Below are 21,725 nucleotides of genomic sequence, written 5' to 3'. Positions count from 1 at the left end.
GGTTGTCCTATAACTGACCTCGTCTACTGGTCCCAGAAGAAAACAAACCCCAAACCCAACAATAACCAAGTTATTCAGCATTTACTATGTGCCATTTACTATGTGCCAGACACTGTGCAAAATGACTTACAGGCATGCTATCTCAGTTAACTCTTAGAGTAACTGTGTGAGGTAGACACGAACTTCCTTCAGAAGTTGGCTAGATGTCAGTTTGAGGCTTGGCACAGTTTGAGGCACAGTTGCTTGACCACAGGCAACAAGTAAACGGTTGAGGAATCCACCTGCTGGGAGTTTTCACTGGCTAACGGTAAAGCAGAGAGAGGGTGGAGCACACAATGCCCCTAGGCTTGAAAACGAGAAAGGAAAGTTGAGTGGGAACCCTGGTTGCAAGATCTCCTGATCCCCAGAACTACGCAGAAGCAAGGTAAGAAAGGAGGGCAGGTTGAAGGGAAGCGGGGCCCGGGAAGCTGGGGAAGGGGAGTCCTGGACTTGCGCGTCTTCTTGCCCCCAGCGCACAGGTCAAGCTTCTCCCCTCCCGCTCTCTCACCCTCCCAACCTTATTTAGAAACCGTGTCCCCGAGACAGGAAGGGCGGCGGGCCGAGAAGCACGGAGCGTCCCGGTCTCATTTCCTTTCGAATCCCCCTGTGGAATTTCATTTCATACGGTGAGGAAATCGGAGCGCGAGACCGTCGGCTGGTCGACTGCTCCCGTACGCCTCCCCCATTCGCTGCTGGAGACTGGCAGCTCCCGGAGCAGGTTGGGCCGAGTCTGGGGCGGGGAGAGGGGGCCCAGCTCCAATCATTGCGAGTTGGGAGTGAAAATAGCTACGAACTCGTGTTGTACCAGGCACCATGCTAAGCGTTTTACGCGTCATCGCTAATCCTCCCAAGTCACTTTACGGATGAGGAACCTGACGCCGAGAGGTTGGACAATTTGTTCAAGGTCACACAGCCTGGATTTAAAGCCACAGTCTGTGTAAATCCAAATCCTGTGTTCTTTGTGCATGTTTTTACACTCGACCGGGAGGTGGTCAAGGGCCGAGGTGACAGCTGGAAGGCAGGCACAAAGGGGGCATCCATGGGACAGCACTTCTCTCACCTGGGACAGGAGGGAGCGATTTGGCCGGGCGGGAGCGACTCGGCTCTGTCGCCGCCTGGCCCCAGCAAGCCTCCGGGTGGGAGGAAAGCTAGCGCGGGGAAGCTGGCGGGGCGGGGCGGGGCGGGGCGGTCCGGGGAGCGAGGGAGGGTCGGAGAAGGGGGGCTGCGGGCTGAGGCCTGACCCTTCCAGCGGGAGAGCCGCCCCGCCCTAGCCCCGCCCCTCTCTTCCTCGAGCGCCATCCCATTGGAGAGGCGCTCTGTCCGTCTCGCCCCGCCACCGCCCAGAGAATCTCCGGCGCTACGAAGGGTTGGGGTGGTGAGAGCTGCGCGGCGCAGAGTGCTGGCGGGCTTCGCTGAGACGCCGAGCAGACTCCGCGGGCGCCGGGTTATGGGCTAACCTGTAGCCATGACCCTCGCAGCCTTTCCCTCGGCCTCAGCCTCGGGCGTCTAATACCCGGTACAGACGCACTCAGCTGCTAAAGAAGCGGCCACTGCCCCCTCGTCGCCCTTGGCGCCTTATCTCACTCTTTTCCCCCGACTAGGAGCAGCGCGGGCAGCCGGCGCCCCCGTGCAAACTGGGGGTGTCTGCTGGAGCAGCCCCCGCCGCCGCCGCTGCTGCCCCGGGCTCTGGCCATGGCCTGGCGGGGCGCAGGGCCGAGCGTCCCGGGGGCTCCGGGAGGTGTCGGACTCAGTCTGGGGCTGCTGCTGCAGTTTCTTCTGCTGCTGGGGCCGGCACGGAGTTTCGGGGACGAGGAGGAGCGGCGTTGTGACCCCATCCGCATCTCCATGTGCCAGAACCTCGGCTACAACGTGACCAAGATGCCCAACCTGGTGGGGCACGAGCTGCAGACCGACGCAGAGCTCCAGCTGACAACTTTCACGCCGCTCATTCAGTACGGCTGCTCCAGCCAGCTGCAGGTGGGCGTCCCTAACCCCCACCCGGGAGGGACCCTTTGGGCAGAGACGCCCAAAATTCCCTCGGTGGAGCCCATGCTAAATCAAGACCTCTGTCCCCTTTCTAGCCTGAGGGTTACAAAACTCCTGGAAAAGTGATTTCCCCCCCCCCCCCCCCCCCCCCCCCACCACTTTTCTGTCCCTACTTAGGGACTGGAAGCCAAAACGTTGTGTAAGTCATTTGGCCTGAGAAAGAACCCACTCTTACACCCCGCCCTTCCGTTTTTCTCCCCTGCCCACCCATGTCTGGCCAAGCCCCTAACCCCAGTGGAGCTGAGGGTTAACTTTGCCAAGGATTCCGGCCACTGCTCGGTGGACGAGTCCTAGGCAGAGCAGCTAGCTGCAGTTAAGACTTGGAAGGAGAGATAAGGAGACAGGAACTTCTCCTCCCTTCCCTGTCCCTCACCAACCTCCTTTCTCCCCATATTTTTGGGGGTGGGTTAGAAATAAAATACTAATGCCCGTTTACGATACGACCCGTCCTGGTATCGTCTCTACGCTTTTATAGGTCATGCAGGAAGGAGTAAGTTGGGTTGACTTGAGTTCTTTCTCATCCTCAGGGTTGAAGCAAGATTTAGTGCTTGAAGGGATAGATGAAGCTCCAGAAGTTTGTTTGTAGATTGGAAGATTTTTTTTTTTTTTTGCAGTTATTAAAAAAATTTTAAACTTATGTAATGTGTAAGGTCTTAGAATAATAAGTGAAGAATTTGCATATGTAGGATTATTATAATCTTGCAAAACAACGAATTCATTATGGCTAAAGACTGACAGAAAAATATAAAAGCTTAACATTCATTGTTTTTTGGTTGGGAAGACTGAGTGATTTTTAGAAATTTAGAAAAGAGAACAGTTGGGAAAAATATGGAGGTTAGTTGTCCAGGCTAAAAACTTCAGAAATGTGTGGTTCTGGCTGCAACTTCTGAGAGATAAGAAACAGACATACAGCTTACTTACTAGCTGTATGTTTTTACATAGGTCATTTTAAAAGTTGGATTGTGGTTTTGGAAAGATGGATGGGATTAGACCTGTTGCTGGTAGAATATCCCTTTGGAAATTTCAGAACTTTAGAACTAGGTTATAAAAGCTTAAGAAATGATCCTCTAGTTCTCAGTTTGGAAACAGCACATATCCTGACATCAGTGGCAATTTGGTTGGAGAAACAACTTTTGCAGGGATATATATTTTTAATTACATGTATCCTGGGGAAGCAGCCAAGCTGTTTTGAAGGACAGGCCAGGATCCCTTTACATGCTGGAAAATAGTTACTTGAAACTCTAGACTTCATAGACAACATCTGTAAGGAGCCAAGGAGACTGTTTATCAATGCTGGAGGAATTGAGGACAGCAACTGGACTCTCCCCTGCTGGTATTGCAGTTTCAGGGCTTTAACATTTACATTTTCCTATTGTGCTTCATTATTATTCATTGAGGAAACCCTAGCCAAACAAACCCCTAGTGACCAGAGACCTCAATCTGTATCCCTTGGGTCTGACATTGTCTCATTTGGTATATTTTCATTTTCAATGTGGGATTGATTTAAAAAATATAAAGGATAAAGTAGGGGGAAGAGGATATTAACAGGATATGTGTGTGCATATATATATGTATATATACACATATTTTTTATATTACATTTATTTTTAAGGTGATGAAGAAATGAAGACAAAATTTGAGCACCCCATCACTTAAATAACTGAGTTATTTTATTAGACTCTTCAGTTTTTTCAAATAGTAGCTAAAAAGGAGATGGAGATTGAAAGCCAGTTTTTAAAGGTTTATTTTCTTAAGGGTCATGATGTGAAAAGGGATTATATAATTATTAAGACCCTTCTTATTTATTTATTTAATGTTCCTCTGGAAAGGATTACTACAACCAAACTAAGAAAAGTGTGTAAAAGTGATGGATTATTAGGCACCTTTGTTTGAGGACTGAGTAAACAGACTCCTGGTCGACTGGTTTAAAAGTAGATATGTACATTGCCTGGAAGGATTCACTCAACTTTGTGCAAGCATTTGGTCAAACTTCCAAGTCATTGTTTTCTTTGTTCATTTCATTACTTTTCCAGTTCTTCCTTTGTTCGGTTTATGTGCCAATGTGCACAGAGAAGATCAACATCCCCATCGGCCCGTGTGGCGGCATGTGTCTTTCAGTCAAGAGACGCTGTGAACCAGTCCTGAAGGAATTTGGATTTGCCTGGCCAGAGAGCCTAAACTGCAGCAAATTCCCACCACAGAACGACCACAATCACATGTGCATGGAAGGGCCAGGTGACGAAGAGGTGCCCTTACCTCACAAAACCCCAGTCCAGCCTGGGGAGGAGTGTCACTCTGTGGGAACCAATTCAGATCAGTACATCTGGGTGAAAAGGAGCCTGAACTGCGTTCTTAAGTGTGGCTACGATGCTGGTTTATACAGCCGCTCTGCCAAGGAGTTCACTGATACCTGGATGGCCGTGTGGGCTAGCCTGTGCTTCATCTCCACTGCCTTCACTGTGCTGACCTTCCTGATCGATTCTTCCAGGTTTTCTTACCCTGAGCGCCCCATCATATTTCTCAGTATGTGCTATAATATTTATAGCATTGCTTATATTGTCAGGCTGACTGTAGGCCGGGAAAGGATATCCTGCGATTTTGAAGAGGCAGCAGAACCCGTTCTCATCCAAGAAGGACTTAAGAACACAGGATGTGCAATAATTTTCTTACTGATGTACTTTTTTGGAATGGCCAGCTCCATTTGGTGGGTCATTCTGACACTCACTTGGTTTTTGGCAGCAGGACTCAAATGGGGTCATGAAGCCATTGAAATGCACAGCTCTTATTTCCACATTGCAGCCTGGGCCATCCCTGCAGTGAAGACTATTGTCATCTTAATTATGAGATTGGTGGATGCAGATGAACTGACTGGCCTGTGCTATGTTGGGAACCAAAACCTGGATGCCCTCACTGGCTTTGTGGTGGCCCCTCTCTTCACTTATTTGGTGATTGGAACTTTGTTCATTGCTGCAGGTTTGGTGGCTTTATTCAAAATTCGGTCAAATCTTCAAAAGGATGGGACAAAGACAGATAAATTGGAAAGGCTGATGGTCAAGATTGGGGTCTTCTCAGTACTATACACAGTTCCTGCAACCTGTGTGATTGCCTGTTATTTCTATGAAATCTCTAATTGGGCGCTCTTTCGGTATTCTGCAGATGACTCTAATATGGCTGTTGAAATGTTGAAAATTTTTATGTCTTTGCTCGTGGGCATCACTTCAGGCATGTGGATCTGGTCTGCCAAAACGCTTCACACATGGCAGAAATGTTCCAACAAATTGGTGAATTCCGGGAAGGTAAAGAGAGAGAAGAGAGGGAATGGTTGGGCGAAGCCTGGGAAAGGCAACGAAACTGTGGTGTAGGGCTTAGCCAGCCTCCACGCTTTCCTCATCTTGAAGGGGGGTTGCCAGCATTTCTGTGGAAGTGCAACTAAAAGTTTTATGTGGTGAATCTCAGTTTGAACAAACTCGCAACACTTAAGAGATCCCCATCAACCCACCACTCCTTGCCCCCACCCCAGCATCATAAAAACCAATGATCTTGCTGCAGACTTCGGAATGATCCAAAATGGAAAAGCCAGTTAGAGGCTTGCAAAGCTGTGAAAAATCAAGATGTTGATCACTTTAGCAGGTCGCAGCTTGGAGCATGGAGGTCCTGCCTGAATCCAAAAAGTTCAGGGCGATGCTGTTTTTCCCTACTGGGTGGGATTTGAGTGTGAGTTGCTAACTTGCAGGGAGAAAGACTAATATTTTTAATCCTTTAAATTCTAAATACTAACTAGGTCTTTCAGATAGCAAAGTGATCTATAAACACTGGAAATGCTGGGTTCAGAGAAGTGTTACAAGAGTTTTATAGTTTGGCTGATCTAACATAAACATCTGTGGTGCACTGTCTTCTGTTTAGAACTTTGTGGATTGCACTCCCAAGAGGTGGTGTCAAAATCTTCCAGTGCCTTTGTCATAAAACAGAATTGTTTGAACAAACAGAAGTACTGTACTAACACACACAAAGTGTCCAGTGGATTTTTCTTCTCTTTTTTCCTCTTAAATTTCAATTTCTGTTCTAGGCTGCTGCTGTTTTCTTCATTTTACACTAATGACCCCCCAAAAGGTATTTTTATAGAAATTTTTGCTCTGCAGCATGCCTAATGAGGAGAAAAGGAAGGGTGATTCACTTTCTGACAATCACTTAATTCAGAGGAAAAATGAGATTTACTAAGTTGACTTACCTTAGCAACCCCAGAGACCTATTGCATTGAGCAATGGGGACTTAATATATTTTACTTTGTGTGATTGCATCTATGCAGACGCCAGTCTGGAAGAGCTAAAATGTTAAATTTCTTGGCAACTTTGCATTCACACAGATTAACTGTGTAATTTGTGTGTGTCAATTACAATTAAAAGCGCATTCTTGGACCATGACATAGTATACTCAACTGACTTTAAAACTATGGTCAACTTGCATTCTTAGAATGATAGTGCCTTTTTTCCTTGGCATAAGAATGTTATCAGAGTCTGGTCTACTTACCACCATGAAGACTTACTCAGTTTTGTAAAGGGAACTAAGGACAGCTAATCCAACTACTTGGTGCATAATTATTCCTTAGTAATTGGCAAAGGCTCCTAATAAGATTTCATTGGAGGCAGTGTGGCCTGAAGTATTTATATGGTGCTTAATGAATCTCCAGAATGCCAGCCAGGAGCTGGATTGGTTAGCAGGGAATAAAGTGTAGACCATATGAAATGAACTGCAAACTCTAACAACACAAGTCTTAATTGCCTTTTGCAGAGGTATCCAAGGCTTTTAAAATTTATGCTTTACGTTTCTCACAAGGGGGCACCCCCTAGCAGCCTATCAAAAGTTGCAGTTCTTTTAAAGTTGTTAACTGGCCTTTCTCTTAACTCACCTTAGGCTTTCTAATCACCAGGTCTCTGAGACAATTTGTTGTCAGTGTCACAGGTTGCTCTTCTTATAACCCATACCTGACTTTGCTTCAGCAACTGCTTTGCAAGGACTCATTTATTAATTCATGCCTTTTTAAAAAATAGGAGGAAAGCTCATTTTTCTTTTTCTTTCCATTGCACTTTAAGTGGAGAAACATTTCTAGGGACTCAAATTCCAAATAGGTAATCGAATTCTGAAAATAAGCATGACTTTTTTGTTTGAGCTTTATACCAATGGTTTGACGTTTCCCTTCCTTCTTTGTTTTTGTGTATAATTGAGCAGTCTGAGATCCAGATGCACATAAAGTGCATTGTGTGTTTAGAAAGGAAAGTCCTGGAACTTTTTAGATAGAAACTTTGTGGGCCTGGGTGGCCCCTGCTGCTTCATGTGATCTGCGTACCTAGGCCGGACTTTGGGTTAGAGCTCTAGGAGCATGAGAACTGATCCCCGGAAGGACCAGTGTAATTTCGTCTGACTGCATTGCCTATGAAATGTAAAATGTGAACTCTCCGTGCTGCTTGCAGATAGTTCCCATAGCTGTCCAGGGCCCTGGAGCATGCACCCAGGGGCAGAGTCTGCCCTTACTCACGCTCTGCTCTGGTGTCTTGGGAGTTGTGCAGGCATTCTAGCCCAGGAAAAAGAAGGACCATGCAGTGGGGAGACTGGTCTTAATGCTAGAGTATAGAGGTTTGTAATGTAGTTTTCTTTGTAACACTTTAGTGATTTTGTGACCAAGACAGAACCTAGCAGAGGGATGGGCAATATTGGCCAATGATTAAATAATAATCCTAACAATAAAAGGGCACTTAGGTGAACATGGACTTCTGAGTTTTGGAGTAGTGCTCTGACAACAGTTTGGAGTTTGACTGTCTATTTCACAAATCTCTTGCCTTCTCAGAGAAAGGCACATTTAATCATAAATAGCCATATGTGCAGACTGGATTGGTAGTGTTGGCAATGTAACATGGTTATAGGCCTTTCCTTTCACATTCCAGACAATGGAGTGTTTACAGTTTCAGGAAAGGAACTCTGTGACTGAGGAGTCACTTACGCACAAACTTCAAGTGACTCCATTGCCTCTTAAATTGATATTTGTTTAAAAAAGTAAAAGTCCATTTTCAGCACATTTATTGAGTGCCAACTGTGTGTAAAGCCCTGTGTTAGATGCTTGGGGATGTCCTGGGAGATCAGCTGTGTTCGTCTAAGGGATGTAGGGTGGGGATGCACTTAGGTCTGCTGAAATTTACTATTGGTTTTTTGAAGGACTCGGGACCTCTGGAGTTCACATCTCTTTTACTGTCTCCTTCCCACAAACCTCTTCCTGGGTCTCTTTACCTTTAACACATCTCTCATCCATTCCCAGGATTCCTTCCAAATCAGTTACAGGGGTTTTGACAAAAAGCATCAACTTTGCTTCATGACAATTTCCATAGAAATCCCCTAGGAAGACTCAGAATAGGTTATAAGGAAACAAGCTCCTGCACCTAATATGGTTTTGGGGGTAGGCAAGTAGGCAAGTCAGAGCTTGGGGTGCTCCTTGGGATTTGTGTAGAAATATTTGAAGACATTGTCTTGCTAGAGGAAAAGTTAGATTTGTTTTTCTTCCTCTGAAACTTTGTATAAGTAGGTATGCTTGTAGCTTTCTACAAAAATCCCTCAGTCTCTAGAGATTTTATTAAACAGGGCCAAGGGCACCTCTGTCCAACCTCATCTTTGACAGACTTTCTTCTGCTTGCATAGGCCAAACCTTGGGGCAGAGGAACATGGCTTAGGAACCATCCGGCTTAACTACTTGGTTGATTCAGATCCTTTTTCCTTAATGGAGACCCATTTCCTGTTCACTGAGATTGCTTCTGAACTGGCAGCTTGCTTAGCGGCCTGAAACCGAAGAAAGGGTGACCCTTTTCATTTCCTTAACATGCTTTTTGACTTTCCTTTCCCTGGTCACTCCTTCACCTGCACTTCTGCATTAGATGCTGAATTGTGATTCTATTCAGCACCCCCAGCTCTGTATCTCTGTTCCCATTCAGCCTCCTGGTTATAGAATTAAATCCTTTTTATGTTAGAACCAGGCTGGGACCTGAGGATACAAAGATGAACTCAACACACTCAGCCTGAAGGGACAGGCTCAGTTTAAAGAGATTTCACCAGTAAAGTGCAGTCTTTGGCTTCTGGTGAAGTTAAGAAAAGGAGCCACATAGGGCTGGAGATGTGGAGATGTGGTAGAATGCATGAAGCGTAAGGCCCTGGGGTTGCTCCCCAGCACTGGGAAGGAAAAAAAAAAAAAAAGGTGGGGGAAAGGAGCCAAAACACAGACTTTGGAAGGAACCTCTTAAAATCAGTCTATATCCTGAATTTCATTCTGTAATGGAAGGCACTGGATAGAGTTGCTATTCCAGCCTATCACATCAAGTTCCTGGATTCTAACAATTCTCTGTGTTCCTTTATTGTATTTGAGTTCAGAGTGCCTGGCAAAGGACCTGGGTTATCATTTTTCCTCCGTGGCTAGGTCACAGATCTTGGAAACAACTAGGAGAGCATTTTGCTCCTACCTAGAAACAGCCTAGAGGCTTAAATAATGGATTTTGTTTCAGGATAGCCTGGATAGAGCTTTCTGTTGCTGCCTCTTGCCATAAAAGCATGCAATAATAGCATGCTTGACAGTACCAGGAGGAGAAGTGAGACTCAGATTCCCTGACATGCCTCTTCCCTGGCTAGCCCAGTTGCCTTGCTAGTTGCCTTCTGCTTTCCTTATTTCTGTTCTTTGTTCCTGGTTTACCTGTTTCCTTTCTTTGCATCAGTGAATTCCTAGTATTCACCTAGGTAATCTATAAAGGGCCTTTTGGGGATCCTGTATGAGCCATGCCCTCAAAGCTTTTGTACCTCCTTGATCTCCTGTAATATTCAGTCCATGACCACTGTCATCCCCCATAAGGCTTCTGAAAAGGGTGAGAGCAGCTCTGTCCCACAAAGGTTGGGTCCATCTTCCCTCCCAGGTGGTGCAAAGTTTTCAAATTCTGTTAATAGGCTTAGACCCTGGCTTGACTGCATTTTGGGAGGGGTAAGCTGCTTTCTAGAGCTCTCCCACTGAGGCTTGTTGGTGGTTCTGAATTTCTTCTACCTCACAAGGTGTTGTGAGGCTTTAGAAGGTCTAAGAATGAAGACCCTTTGAGCTCTTCATAAGAAAGATGTTAACTCCAATAAGAGAAAATATGACTCAACCTGCTTTGTGCAGCAGTCCAGCTAGTTGGTCTGGGGCCTTTTCTGGGATCCTTATGCCACCCCACAGCTCCAGAAAACTGGAGGCTAACCTGGGGGACTTTCAGATGTTCCATGTAGAGGTACCTATATATGTAACTCCTGCTACACTTGCCCTGAAAGAATTGCTGAATTTCAAAGGAAATGGACCTTGCTTTTAAGGATGTACAAAAGTATGTCTGCATTGATGTCTGTACTGTAAATTTCTAATTTATCACTGTACAAAAAAACTTTGCTATTTAATTTTTGTATTAAAGGAAAATAAAGTTTTGTTTATTAACTAGTGTGTGATTTGGCATGTTACTGAAGTGTGTTGTGGCCCTTGGGAAGCACACATACCCAGCCATGAGAAATAGAGGACCCCAGTTGCAGGACAGATTGAGAAATGCTTTCTGAGGGCCTCTTTGTTTCTTTTTTTGCTAGTGCTATTTTTCCCCTCCGGGATTTCTCCTGGGTCAGCAAACCCCCACAATCCAAGGTCAACAGAATTTATCACCACTGTGGTCATCAGTAGCACTCAAGTGGATCACATGATGCTTTGGATGTAACTATAGCTCTCAAGCTGTTATCCCCATAACACCTTTTTTGGTGTTTCTGGGGTGGCCATCTTTACCTTCCCAGTCCCACTGACTTAATTTTGTGGTCAGAAAAAAAGTTTTCTCATCACAAGAGCTTCAATCCTCTTACAAAAGGGAAGGGGCCTTTTTTTATTCCTTTTAACTTTGGATTTTCACCATTTTTTTTTTTTTTTCTGGCTACACAATTTTTCTGTTTTGTGTAATAGACATAGAAATAAGTTACCAAAGTCAGTCAAGGAAATGTCTTCCTTAGCTAATTTTGTAAGTTGAGTGGTCCATGTCCCTCTATTCAGAAAAGTCATCAGACAAAACAAATTCAAAGCAATTATCAGGACGTTGCCATAGGATCCAATAATATTATGGACCACACAGAAAGGGAAGGAGAACCACTGCCATTGGAGATGTCTGCTGATGTCCCAAATGAGATCAGCATTCTTGGTTGGCTTTTAAATTGCTTGCCACCCTTTGCTCCACTTGACTACCACCCTGTCTTGGATGAGTAAAAACCCAATGAACAAGGATTTGCAGTACTACTCTCCTTATGTACAGATTGCTATTGTACTTTTATCTCAAACCCTAAATGAAGGAAGGCATGTAATTTAAATTCTCTTCCCTGTAAGACAGGCTGTGTTTCTCATTCCATTACCTACTCATTAAGTAGTTATAAAGTTAAGGAAAAGTCAACACAATCTGGAATGAATTCATAATAATCCCTTGCACTTGTAGAAACACTTTCCCAATAGAAAGTACTTCACACAATTTTATTTTATTCTGTTGGCATTTCTGAAGCAAGGCATCACCTTCCTTTAGAGAGGAGAAGCCAAGACTTACAGAGGGCAAGGGTAACCCAATGGGGAGTTAGTAGGTTGGGTAGTCAGATCTCCTCACTCCTAGCTCAGAATTTTGTTGTTGCTTTTATTTTACACAGGATTTCATTTTGTTTTCATTTTACATTCCTGTGGGTTGCCCTGTGTCCCTCTGAAAGTTATGCTGAAGTCCTAATCCTTAATACCTGTGAATGTGACCTTATTTGGAAAATAGGGTCTTTACAGATGTAATTAAGTTAAAATGAGCTCATACTAGATTAGGGTGGGCTCTAATCCAATAACTGGTATCCATCTAAGAGGGAAATTTAGACACAGACACAGGAAAATGTCAAGTAGAGGCAGAGGTTGAAGTTACACAGCTGTAGACCAAACAAGAAACACCAAGGACTCCTGGAAGACAGGCATGGAGGATTCTTCCCTGAAGTCTCCAGAAGGAACCGACCTCGATTTCAGACTTCTAGCCTCCAGAACTGTGCAAGAATAAATTTCTGTTGACTTAAGTCAACCAGTTTCTAATAATTTGTTATGGAGACCCTAGGGAACTAATACATATTCTATTCCTTTGATTTCTTTACTGCAAATAGTTCATTGAGAGTGGATAAATACTTTGGCAGGCATCTTTCTCAATAATAAGACCTAACCACGAGCTTCTGTTTTTTAAGGATTATGTGATATAATCACTATAGTAAATATCATTATCATAAATTGGACACCTATAGAGTAAATCCCATGATCCCTAACACTCAACTGGTTTGAACTGGTATTGGCTGATTTCCCACTCCAACAGAATCTCTATGTGCGGGGCCAAGACCCTATGTGGCCCAAGGGTTTTTTAGCATTTTTGCCCCTGAGAACTGACTTTTTTCTCTTTCCCGTTTTAGCTTTCACATGCAATCATAATTTTAAAGTTGAGCTGACTCTTGACTAAAGAGGTCAGCCTTGTCTCCTGTTTTTAGAGGTTCTGGAAACGGAAATAAACTATACTGGGAGAGGGACTTGGTCCTCTCCTCAGTTTTTCTTCACAACGCAGCTGAGTCGGTAGAAATGGGAGGATTTCACTAAAATGTCCTGAAAATGTGTTAGACCTGCAAAGGTTTAGTCCAAAAGGCTTTCAAAATGGACCTTGGCATCACCTTGGCATCACACTCTGTGCTCTTCCTTCAGTGTCTTTGATCCTAAGGCTAGGAGAGGCTGTGGCTTGTTTCATCAGCCTTCATGGTGAAGGAGTCCTACTTCTCAAATTCCCCAGAGAGAGAACACAATATCAAATGTCTTACATTTTCACCAGTCTCCTATCACGTTTCCTATCTGAACCTATAGGAAAGTTTTAAATTCTGCCTCTGAAGTTTAGTTTAGTCTGAAATAAACTGACAGTAGGAGAAAGAACATACAGATTTTATTGTGTGCCTAAGTGTGAGAACCACACACACATTCTACATGCAACTCAAAGGGCGGGGGTGGGGGCAAAGTGGTTTAACCTTCCATTGAGCTTAACAAAGAGATAGGGATTGGGGCCTTCAGAGGGTTGGGGGAAGGAAGGTAGTGCAAGTGATGGAAGGTTAGAGAAGAGAATGTGCATGGTCCATGAGCAAGAGTTGCCTTCTTAATGGGGATGAAGTCTCCCAGGTAATAGCCTTCTGAGGCAATCTCCAGGTGTCACACCCCCAATCTCTTCTTCCTGTGGGGATCTTTGCTAGGCTGAAAGAAGGTAGGGATAGCAGATGGAAAATGCTGTGCCTGCCTCTGCTGTTTACCAATGAAGCTAGATGTAAATGTCTTTTAAGGTTAGATTTTCAGAACCATTTCTGTGTCTGTAGAGGTCCACAATTTCTCTGAATAACCAACTTGAAGTATGCCTAAGAAATACATCTGGGGTGGAATACTTGGATCTCTCTCACACACAATCCTATTTTCACCCCAGAGTGTGCTTAATCTCATGGCTAGCCCACATTATCAATGTCTTTCTATTTAAGAGATTAAATGATTGGCTATCTCAATTTCCCAAAATGCCTGAAGATTGCATCATTTCACTTGATATGAGGTCAACAGCTAGAGTATAAAGCCAGGAGATAGAATTGATAAGTCACATAGAAGAACTTGTCCTGGTTTTTGTTGTTTTCCTCTCACCCCTTGCCCATACATATGTACTTTCCTTCTCTGCTTGAAATGTTCTTTCTTTCTTCAACAAGGTTATGTCTCTTCTTCCTTCAGAGCTGAAGTCTGTGTGGCCTCTTCTGGGAAAACTTCCCTGAGCCTTATGCTTGCTACTTCCTGCCTACTTTTCTTCTCACTACTGGTTAGTTTAAGCCTCTGAAACTTCAGCTCTGGGAGCTTGGCTGCACTATTTGCAATGAACTCTGCACAAGTCTGTTTCCCTACCTGACTGAGGTAGCTCCCTGATCACCCAGTGCTGCCTCTTGGTGTACCTCCACAGCCTGGCACAGTGCACAAGTTTAAGGAAGATTTGTGGAAGGAAGAAAGGAAGAGAGAGAGAAAGAGAGGACAGGAGGAATATAAAGAGAGGAATGGAATAAAAAAGTACATGGAATATATAAAGAGAGGAATGGAATAAAGAAAGAAGAAAAGTAGGTAGGGAGGGAGAATGCTTGTTACCTTGTTAGGTAGGGCACTGAGGATCTTTGGTGACAAATGTGGATAATGGAAGGAAAGAAACCAAAGGTGACAAAAGCTACAGGCTGGCAGGTCTTTCTGGAAAGATGCTGGGGTAGTAGTCTCAGAGAACATTCTCCAGTCTCAAGCATGGATAAGAGAGTGATCACCCACCCCACTAAGTTGTCTTCTTCTCCTTCCCCACAATAAATAATGCAGCTGAAGTCTACTGCATGAACAACACCAGAGTGGGCTAAGGAAAAAAAGAGGGAAAAATGTTTACAAAAACCATGAAAGATGAAGTCCAACTTAGAGTCCCAAAATTCAGATGACAGAACAGAGAAAGAATTCAGCTGTCATTAATAAGCTTAAAATTCTAAACCTGGAAAAACAAATCCTCTACTGCTTAGTAAATATTTGTTGAATGGCAGAATGAAGGTCCATCATGTGCCAGTCACCATCTTGGGAAAGACGGTGAGATGAAAAAGACACACTTTGTCTCCAGAAGTCTATGGTGGCAAACCATGTGTCTCCCTCTGTCCCCCTCCCTTAAGTCTATGTTCCTAGTCCTTTCACACTTACTATGTAATTTCCTCCTAACCTGTTCATCTGGGCCTTGTTCCTTGAGCTCGGGTAGAACACCCTCTGAGTGCCTAGTATAATGGAACAGGTTCTGAACTGCTGTCATATCATCATTTGACCCATAAAAGGACAAGGACTCATCTGCCTCACACAAATTTGAAGGAGAGTGTAGGGAAGAAGAGAAAAAGGAAAATGTGTTTCACAGCAGATCATGACTCTTTTAAGTCTCGATCTGCTCCTCATAGCTACCCTCTGAACCCAATATGTAAAATATAAAAGCTAAAGCTTATACATGATATGCCATTGGAGATACTTCAAACTTTTTAAAAATTATTTTATTTCATTTTATTTTGGAGATACTTAATCATTAGATCCAGTTAGCAGCTTCCAATTGAGCATCTTTTTTTTTTTTTTTGAGGGAAGGTGGTTACTGGAGATTGAACCCAATGGTGCTCTACTACTGAACTATATCCCCAGCTCTTTTTTTCTTTTTCTTTTATTTTGAGACAGAGTCTCTTTAAGTTTCCAAGGTTGACCTTGAACTTTTGATCCTCCTGCTTCAGCCTCCTGAGTAGCTGGGATTATAAGCATATACAGTGGCGTCTGGCTCAGCTGAACATCTCTTCTAGGTATATGTGTTGATTTATAATACTTGCACCCAGTAGGGCATTCATGTAGGTGGGTCTGCCTTGTATCCTCTGAACTTTTGTCTCTTGCTACTCCCATGTCATAATTCTAGAAATACAAAGAGATTGTTCTGTAAAAGTTAAAAGAAGTGCACGGTCAGTAGTCCTATTCCAAAGTGAAATAGATAAATGTGTGAATAAACTTGGCCGTGAGTTGCCCTGAGGGAGGTGTGGGACAGCAAGTCATTTCAGTGTAACTGGAGCCTGAGATTCTTGCAGTGGGAGGAAAGGTGGGCTGAGGCCAAGTTACAAAAGGCCTTGGAGGCCGTATTCTCTCCTGTGCTTGGCATGAGGAAGCCAGCAAGAGTTTGAAAGTAAGTAGGCTTGTGTCCATGTTGGTGTCTTTACCAACATGAATTTTTCGGTTTTTCTCTGGCTGTTGGTGGACTATGGGCTGGAAAGAAGGCAAGCTGGAGGCATGGATGAGAGCCACTAGGACCTGAATGAAGGAGGTAGCAGAGATATGGAAAAGAGGAAGAAATATTCAGAGAAAACACAACAGGCTGTGTCCTCTGTGGCCCTGTGCAATGAGCCAAATCTTTATTTCTAAAATGCACTCTAGTGTTTCAGAGGCAAGGAGTTCTGCTTTCTCTGTACATCTGATACAGCATACCCTCACATGACCAGCTACAGATTAAACAGCTCGCAGGGCTGAGCCCATGGCTACATGGACCAAGCACCCCTGGACTGGTGGGTTTGCCTGCATTAGGACTCTTCCAGTTAGTCCAGGGTCAGCACTATATGGAATGGTAGTGGAAGGGACAGAAACATTGTAATAGAGGGTAGTATTCAGTCATTTATGGAGTGCTAAGGTACCCACCAACTTGTTGGGACTCAGAATTTTCTACCATGACTCATGTCCTGAAGTAGCTGAAACAATTCCATAATAAAGGCTTAATTTAGTAGAAACTTAATCCCAAGCATATCTCCTATCTAGATTTTCTTTCTTGACACAGTTTTCTTTGATGGCTACTGTTATCAGTAAAAGTCTGTATTGCCTAAGAGATCCACTGAAAAAGGTATCAGGCACATACGTTTTTCCTGGTCCTCTTCCTTTTAAATCAGAAATTCTGTATAACATTTTCCATAAGTGAGCAAGAAAACCACTTCCTAGGTTTTTTTGTCCCCTCCTCCTTTTTTTTTTTTTTTAACAGCAGACCTTCCTTTTGGATTTACATCAGCATTTAGCTAACTTCCTGAACACTTCACTCATTTCCTGAACTTATTCTAAGGAAGGAAAAACATCCTCCTTCAGAAATAAATGCAAATAATCGCAGAGATTATTTCTATTAAATAAATAGAGTAAACGCAATGGAATTTCCTGTAAGACACACATTTACCACAGATATTTCAACAAAAATCTGTTTGTTATGATCCTGTAGGATCCACTGTATTTGCAGGTCCTCTGGAGGAATTATAATCATTTTGTGACTTGAGATGTAAGTTCTGAACAGTTGCAATATTTCCTCTAGTTAAAAAAATATATATTTTTTTTTACTGAGAAATCTGAACAGAGGGAAATGATCTTTAAGTCAGCATTTTTGAAGCATGGTTTCTTTTAAAACAGGAGTCTCATGACACCTAGTGGTGAGTGGAGGCAAAACAGTTCCGAGGCAGAATATTGACTATAATACTGACTATAAGATTTTTTGATTTTTATGTCTTTGCTTGGGAGGAAACATATTCTTTACAAGCAATTCTTAGTGCACTAAAGCTTGGGAATCCTGTGAAATTGTGGCAGGGAAATGTTTCCCTTTTGTGTTTCTGGCCATGCTCTCTTCTTTTGACTGATGTCTCTCTCCTCTGAGCACACCCATCTCCTGGGGCTAACCTGCTTTCATTTAAGAGGCAGTGAAAAATGTGAAGCTGGGCAGAGGATACACATCCACATATCATACACGTGGCTATATCTAGGGAGCGATTTTCAAGAAGGCCTCCTCCCATTCGGTTATGTGTTAGTGGAGTGGTTTCCTTCTGGGGAGTGTGTCTCCTTGGCACCTTAGAGACACACTGCTGGCAAACTGCCCAGCATTTCTGAGAGCTTCACAGTGAGCCTGTCCTGTTCTCCAGAGTTTGTTGGTGGTTGATTTCTAAGGGGAGAGGTGATAGGGATATCAGAGAGGCTGTTCCCCCTCCACATCCACTTTACTCCACACCACCCACACAAGCCTTCCAGGAAAGATGGACATCTGGCCTCCTCACACCATCTCCAGGACCAGACATTGGTCTTCCCAAGACCAAACCTGAAAGTGTGGCACTCAAGACCAATGGTCAGACTCTTCCTCCCTCCAGCTGCACCACCCTCTCCTCAGACTTCGCCTGTGCCTTAGCCAACCAGCCCTCCCACTTCCTCCTGCCCCATGCCTTTTCGCCTTCTCTGCCAAAGCACATTCTGCTTCTTTTCAGTCAGAAGACTCCCTCAGGTTCCTTCTGCTTGTTCTTCAGTCCCTGTGTGCATGTTTTTTTTTTTTTCTGGGAACTTCTGATAATCCCACTAGACTGACAGTGTCTTCCTTCACGTCATCTCTGAACCCAGTTGGAAAGTTTGTAGTTATACATGACATTATGTTGCTTTTGTGCCTCTCTCCTACAGGTCTCTGAGCTGTTCTTCAGCCAAACACCCTGGCGACTGTCCATATGCTCCACAAATACCCCCTGATGCCCTGAATCCAGCCATTTGTGGCATTAGACTGTGGCTGCAGTGTTTTGATGGGCACACTTGAGGAGAGGGGCAACTAGTTTAAAGGTAGAGATAATGATCATGGGTCTTTGAAAATGTGCAGAACAATTTATTACCCCAAATGACCTCGAAGCAACACCCTCCAAGTTTTCTTCCCCTCTACCCTCTAAGGTTTTGTCTGGTTTTTAAGATTGTAGGGCAGCCATGGTCTAAAATGGGGTTTTTAAAGATCTAGAGTCATTTCAGGAGCTCTACAATTGTTTTCAAAAATATTTTACACACACGGCTCTTTTTCTGGGGAGAACACTTACACACCTATCACAGATAGGATCTGGGATCTCTGAAGAGTACATACCACTGATTAATAATCACTGGACAAAATGGTGATCTTTACTCAATTTCTACTGGGTTGAGAGGAGTTAACACCTTCTTGCATGTTGCAGGAAAAAGATTTTTAATCCAACAGATTTTCTTCCACGCCCTTTGTTAGGACAAAGCTGCAGGTCCCAGTCTGAGATTTAAAAAGAGACTTTCATCTGAGAGGCTTTTGGACACATTCAATGTGTGTGGTATTCTCGTCTCCCTCCTCAGGTTCTAAATGCAAGGTGAGGCTGTGTTCAGATACCTACTGCTCAATATCATGTACCTTTCCCAGATGGCCCTTTACCTGAGATGATGGAATTATTCCTTAGGTAAGGTACCAGGCCTGCTTGGGGACCACGACCACACAGAGCCCCAAATCTTGCCAGAATGTGAGCACTGAACCCTCTGGGTAGCACCAGAAAACTTGCACATGAAATGTAATCATTGAAAAATTCTATCACGGTGTTCTGAGCTATGATGCTTTTCCTCACTGGTGGGAAATGCTATTTGCACCTACTGTGGCTGTTCTGGTTCTGTTTTCATGAGTGTGCACCTGGGAAGTCTTTCAGGGACCCACGCTTGATGCTCTGCTGTTATTGTCTTGATTTTCTAAATAATTGTTGAACAAAGACTCTCAGTTTTTATTTCACATTTGCCTCAGCAAATTGTGTTGCCCATCCTAAGCGGCTGCATTACCTGAAGCAGCACAGTGAGGGAGAAAGAATATGAGCTTTGGAGTTGATGATTAGGGCTTCGCATCTCTGTTCTGTAATTTCATAGCTGCATGAGTTTTGGATAGGTTACTTAACCTCTCTGGGTTTCAGTGTTCTTATATCAAAACTGGTGATCTTGATATCTATCTTTTTTAGTTGTTGTGACAATTAAAAAGTATGTGATACAGTAGTTAGTAATGATTGAGAAGGATAGCAATGATTTGTTAATAAAGAATGAAATACATTAGTGCAAAAAGCAGATCAAAACAAAAAGAACAAAGAGAAAAGCCAAACATATAGACTTAAGGCTGGGAAGAAGCCCAAAGAAAAGCTCCTAGGTAGAGTTGTTTCACCATGATACATTTTTTTAAACTTTGAGATCAGGTACTGTGTCTAAAAAACTTTTTTTATTAGTGCATTATAATTATACATAATAGAGGGATTCATTATGTTGCATTTGTACATGCACATAACATACCTGGATCAATCTCCTTCCCAGTACCTTCCCTCTACCTCTCCCCCTTCCTCCTTTTCTTCCTTTTGGTTTACTTGTTCTAATCTACTGGTCCCCCTTCTACTATTATTATTTTAATTAGCACATTAAAATTACCTATAACAGCAGATTCACTGTGGTAATCTGTAAGTGGACATAATATCTACTTTGTAACAGGCTTTCGGCTAGGAACTGAAAAAAGTTTCCCCCACCTGACCCCAGTACTTCTAAAAAGATTTTTTTTTTCAGTTCCTAGCATAAGGACTGTCACAAAGTAGATGCATAATAAGTATTTGTTGAAAGAATAAATTAGTTCCTTATTTTATAGTGGAAGAAGCCAAAGTCTAGAGATTTTAGGTGACTTTAAGGAGTTTACAAAGCTTGTCTTTGGTAAAGTCAGGATGGGAGTACATTCTGGTTTTTCTTTTCTTTTCTTCTTCTTTTTTTTTTTTTTTGAAAAAGGATTACTTATAGCTGGGGGCCCCAGGTGGACCATCCCTTGGAGCTATTAAACACATTGTTTATTGCTTGCTGAATTGCAATTATCAGATTATCTGGGAAATATGTGAACATTTTACATTTGCGTATATTTGTTTCAAGTGAACAATCAGAAGGGAAGAAGAGCCACTGAAGTTTAAATATACTTGTGGCTATTCCAGCAAACTTCTGGAAAAAGCAATTCATCAGATCACCTTTGCTGAGCATGCAATCCTGGGACAATTTAGACTCCTCTTCCTCCTTCTTCAAACCTTCCCATTCATGAGATTATCTGCTGCAAAGCTGATGTCCTGAATGTGATTGATTACCCAGCACTATCTTGGGGACCTGGGAGTGACCTTCTGCATGCATTTGTAAGGAACTAGCTTGGAAAAACCAAACCAAAACAAAACAAAAACTTGAAGGTATCCTCGAGTTGGCCTGAGATAAGGGGACCTCAGAGTCTTTTCATTAGCCTGGCAAAACAATCCAAACAATAAAAAATCCATAAGAAAATATTCTGCTTCCAGGAGTTTAAAATATACTTCTCATTTCAGCCACTTAGTCACATGATACTATCCCTGTGTAAAACAAACCAATGTTTTGGGGAGTGAGGGGAGGAGAAAAAGGGAGGAAAGAAGAGAAGGAAAGTAGATTAGCAGAGAAAGGCAGGAAGAAGGAATGAAGGGGGAGGAGAAGTGGGATGCAGAAAAAAAAGAAAGAAAGAAAGAAAGAAAGAGACAGGGAGAGACTGTATATATATGGAAAGAGAAGTAGGACAAATATTTATGTGAATAATCCCAGGAGCTAAAATTAATCATCAGAATGAATCAATCCAACTCACCTTGTTAAACTCAAATGAGGCATTACTAGTTCTGCTCTGAAAGAAGCTGTGGAGTATAGCGAAACAATATGGGTTTGAGTTTTGGCTCTCATGTTAATTTGCCATGTGGACATGCATGTGTCACTTCAGGTCCCAGGCCTCAGTTTTCCCATCCAGAAGTGGGAGAAAGAAATGGAATGGGACACATGAAAATAATTTGAAAAATGGAGTGTGACATAAGCAAACACAGTCTCAAATTTACACTCAGCCTGGATCTATTCAACTTAAATCAAAACAGGCTTTGACACGCCTCCAGTTCTCCTCCTCACAGGCACAGGGAAGTTTTCTACCTTGTGTTTTTAAAATAAATAAATACATGAATAATCCACTGATCTCGTTACATCGTTAGGTTCTGATAGACTCATTCCAAATCATGGATACAACACTGAAATCAAAATGTAAAAAGCAAAAGGGCACATGGCTCATCCACATTTCCCACCTACTTCACTGCAGTGAAAAGGGCAAAGCTAGTCAGGAATGAGATGTTTCAGATTCCAGTTCCTCCGGTCATGTACTGTGTGACCTAGGGCAAGTTCCTCAGCCTCA

General features: G+C 43.2%; 1 protein-coding gene across 1 annotated transcript; it reads left to right on the top strand.

Annotated features, from left to right (window-relative positions):
• The first annotated feature begins 647 nt into the window (after positions 1-647).
• Positions 648-10,567, top strand: FZD4 (frizzled class receptor 4). Its single transcript, XM_079102061.1, has 3 exons — positions 648-757; positions 1,641-2,016; positions 4,119-10,567. The coding sequence occupies exons 2-3, from the start codon at positions 1,732-1,734 to the stop codon at positions 5,445-5,447; spliced, it is 1,614 nt and encodes a 537-aa protein (XP_078958187.1). The 5' UTR covers positions 648-757; positions 1,641-1,731; the 3' UTR covers positions 5,448-10,567.
• Positions 10,568-21,725: the final 11,158 nt, after the last annotated feature.

This window comes from Sciurus vulgaris (genome assembly GCF_902686455.1).
Source record: "Sciurus vulgaris genome assembly, chromosome: 11".
NCBI classification, from domain to species: Eukaryota; Metazoa; Chordata; class Mammalia; order Rodentia; family Sciuridae; genus Sciurus; species Sciurus vulgaris.
This window is presented reverse-complemented; position numbering and strand designations above follow the sequence as displayed.

Excerpts from the sequence above, each read along its gene's own strand:
- FZD4 (XM_079102061.1), top strand. The coding sequence starts at position 1,732 with ATGGCCTGGCGGGGCGCAGGGCCGAGCGTCCCGGGGGCTCCGGGAGGT. Across the intron at positions 2,017-4,118 it reads GCTGCTCCAGCCAGCTGCAG|TTCTTCCTTTGTTCGGTTTA; the intron begins GTGGGCGTCCCT and ends TTACTTTTCCAG.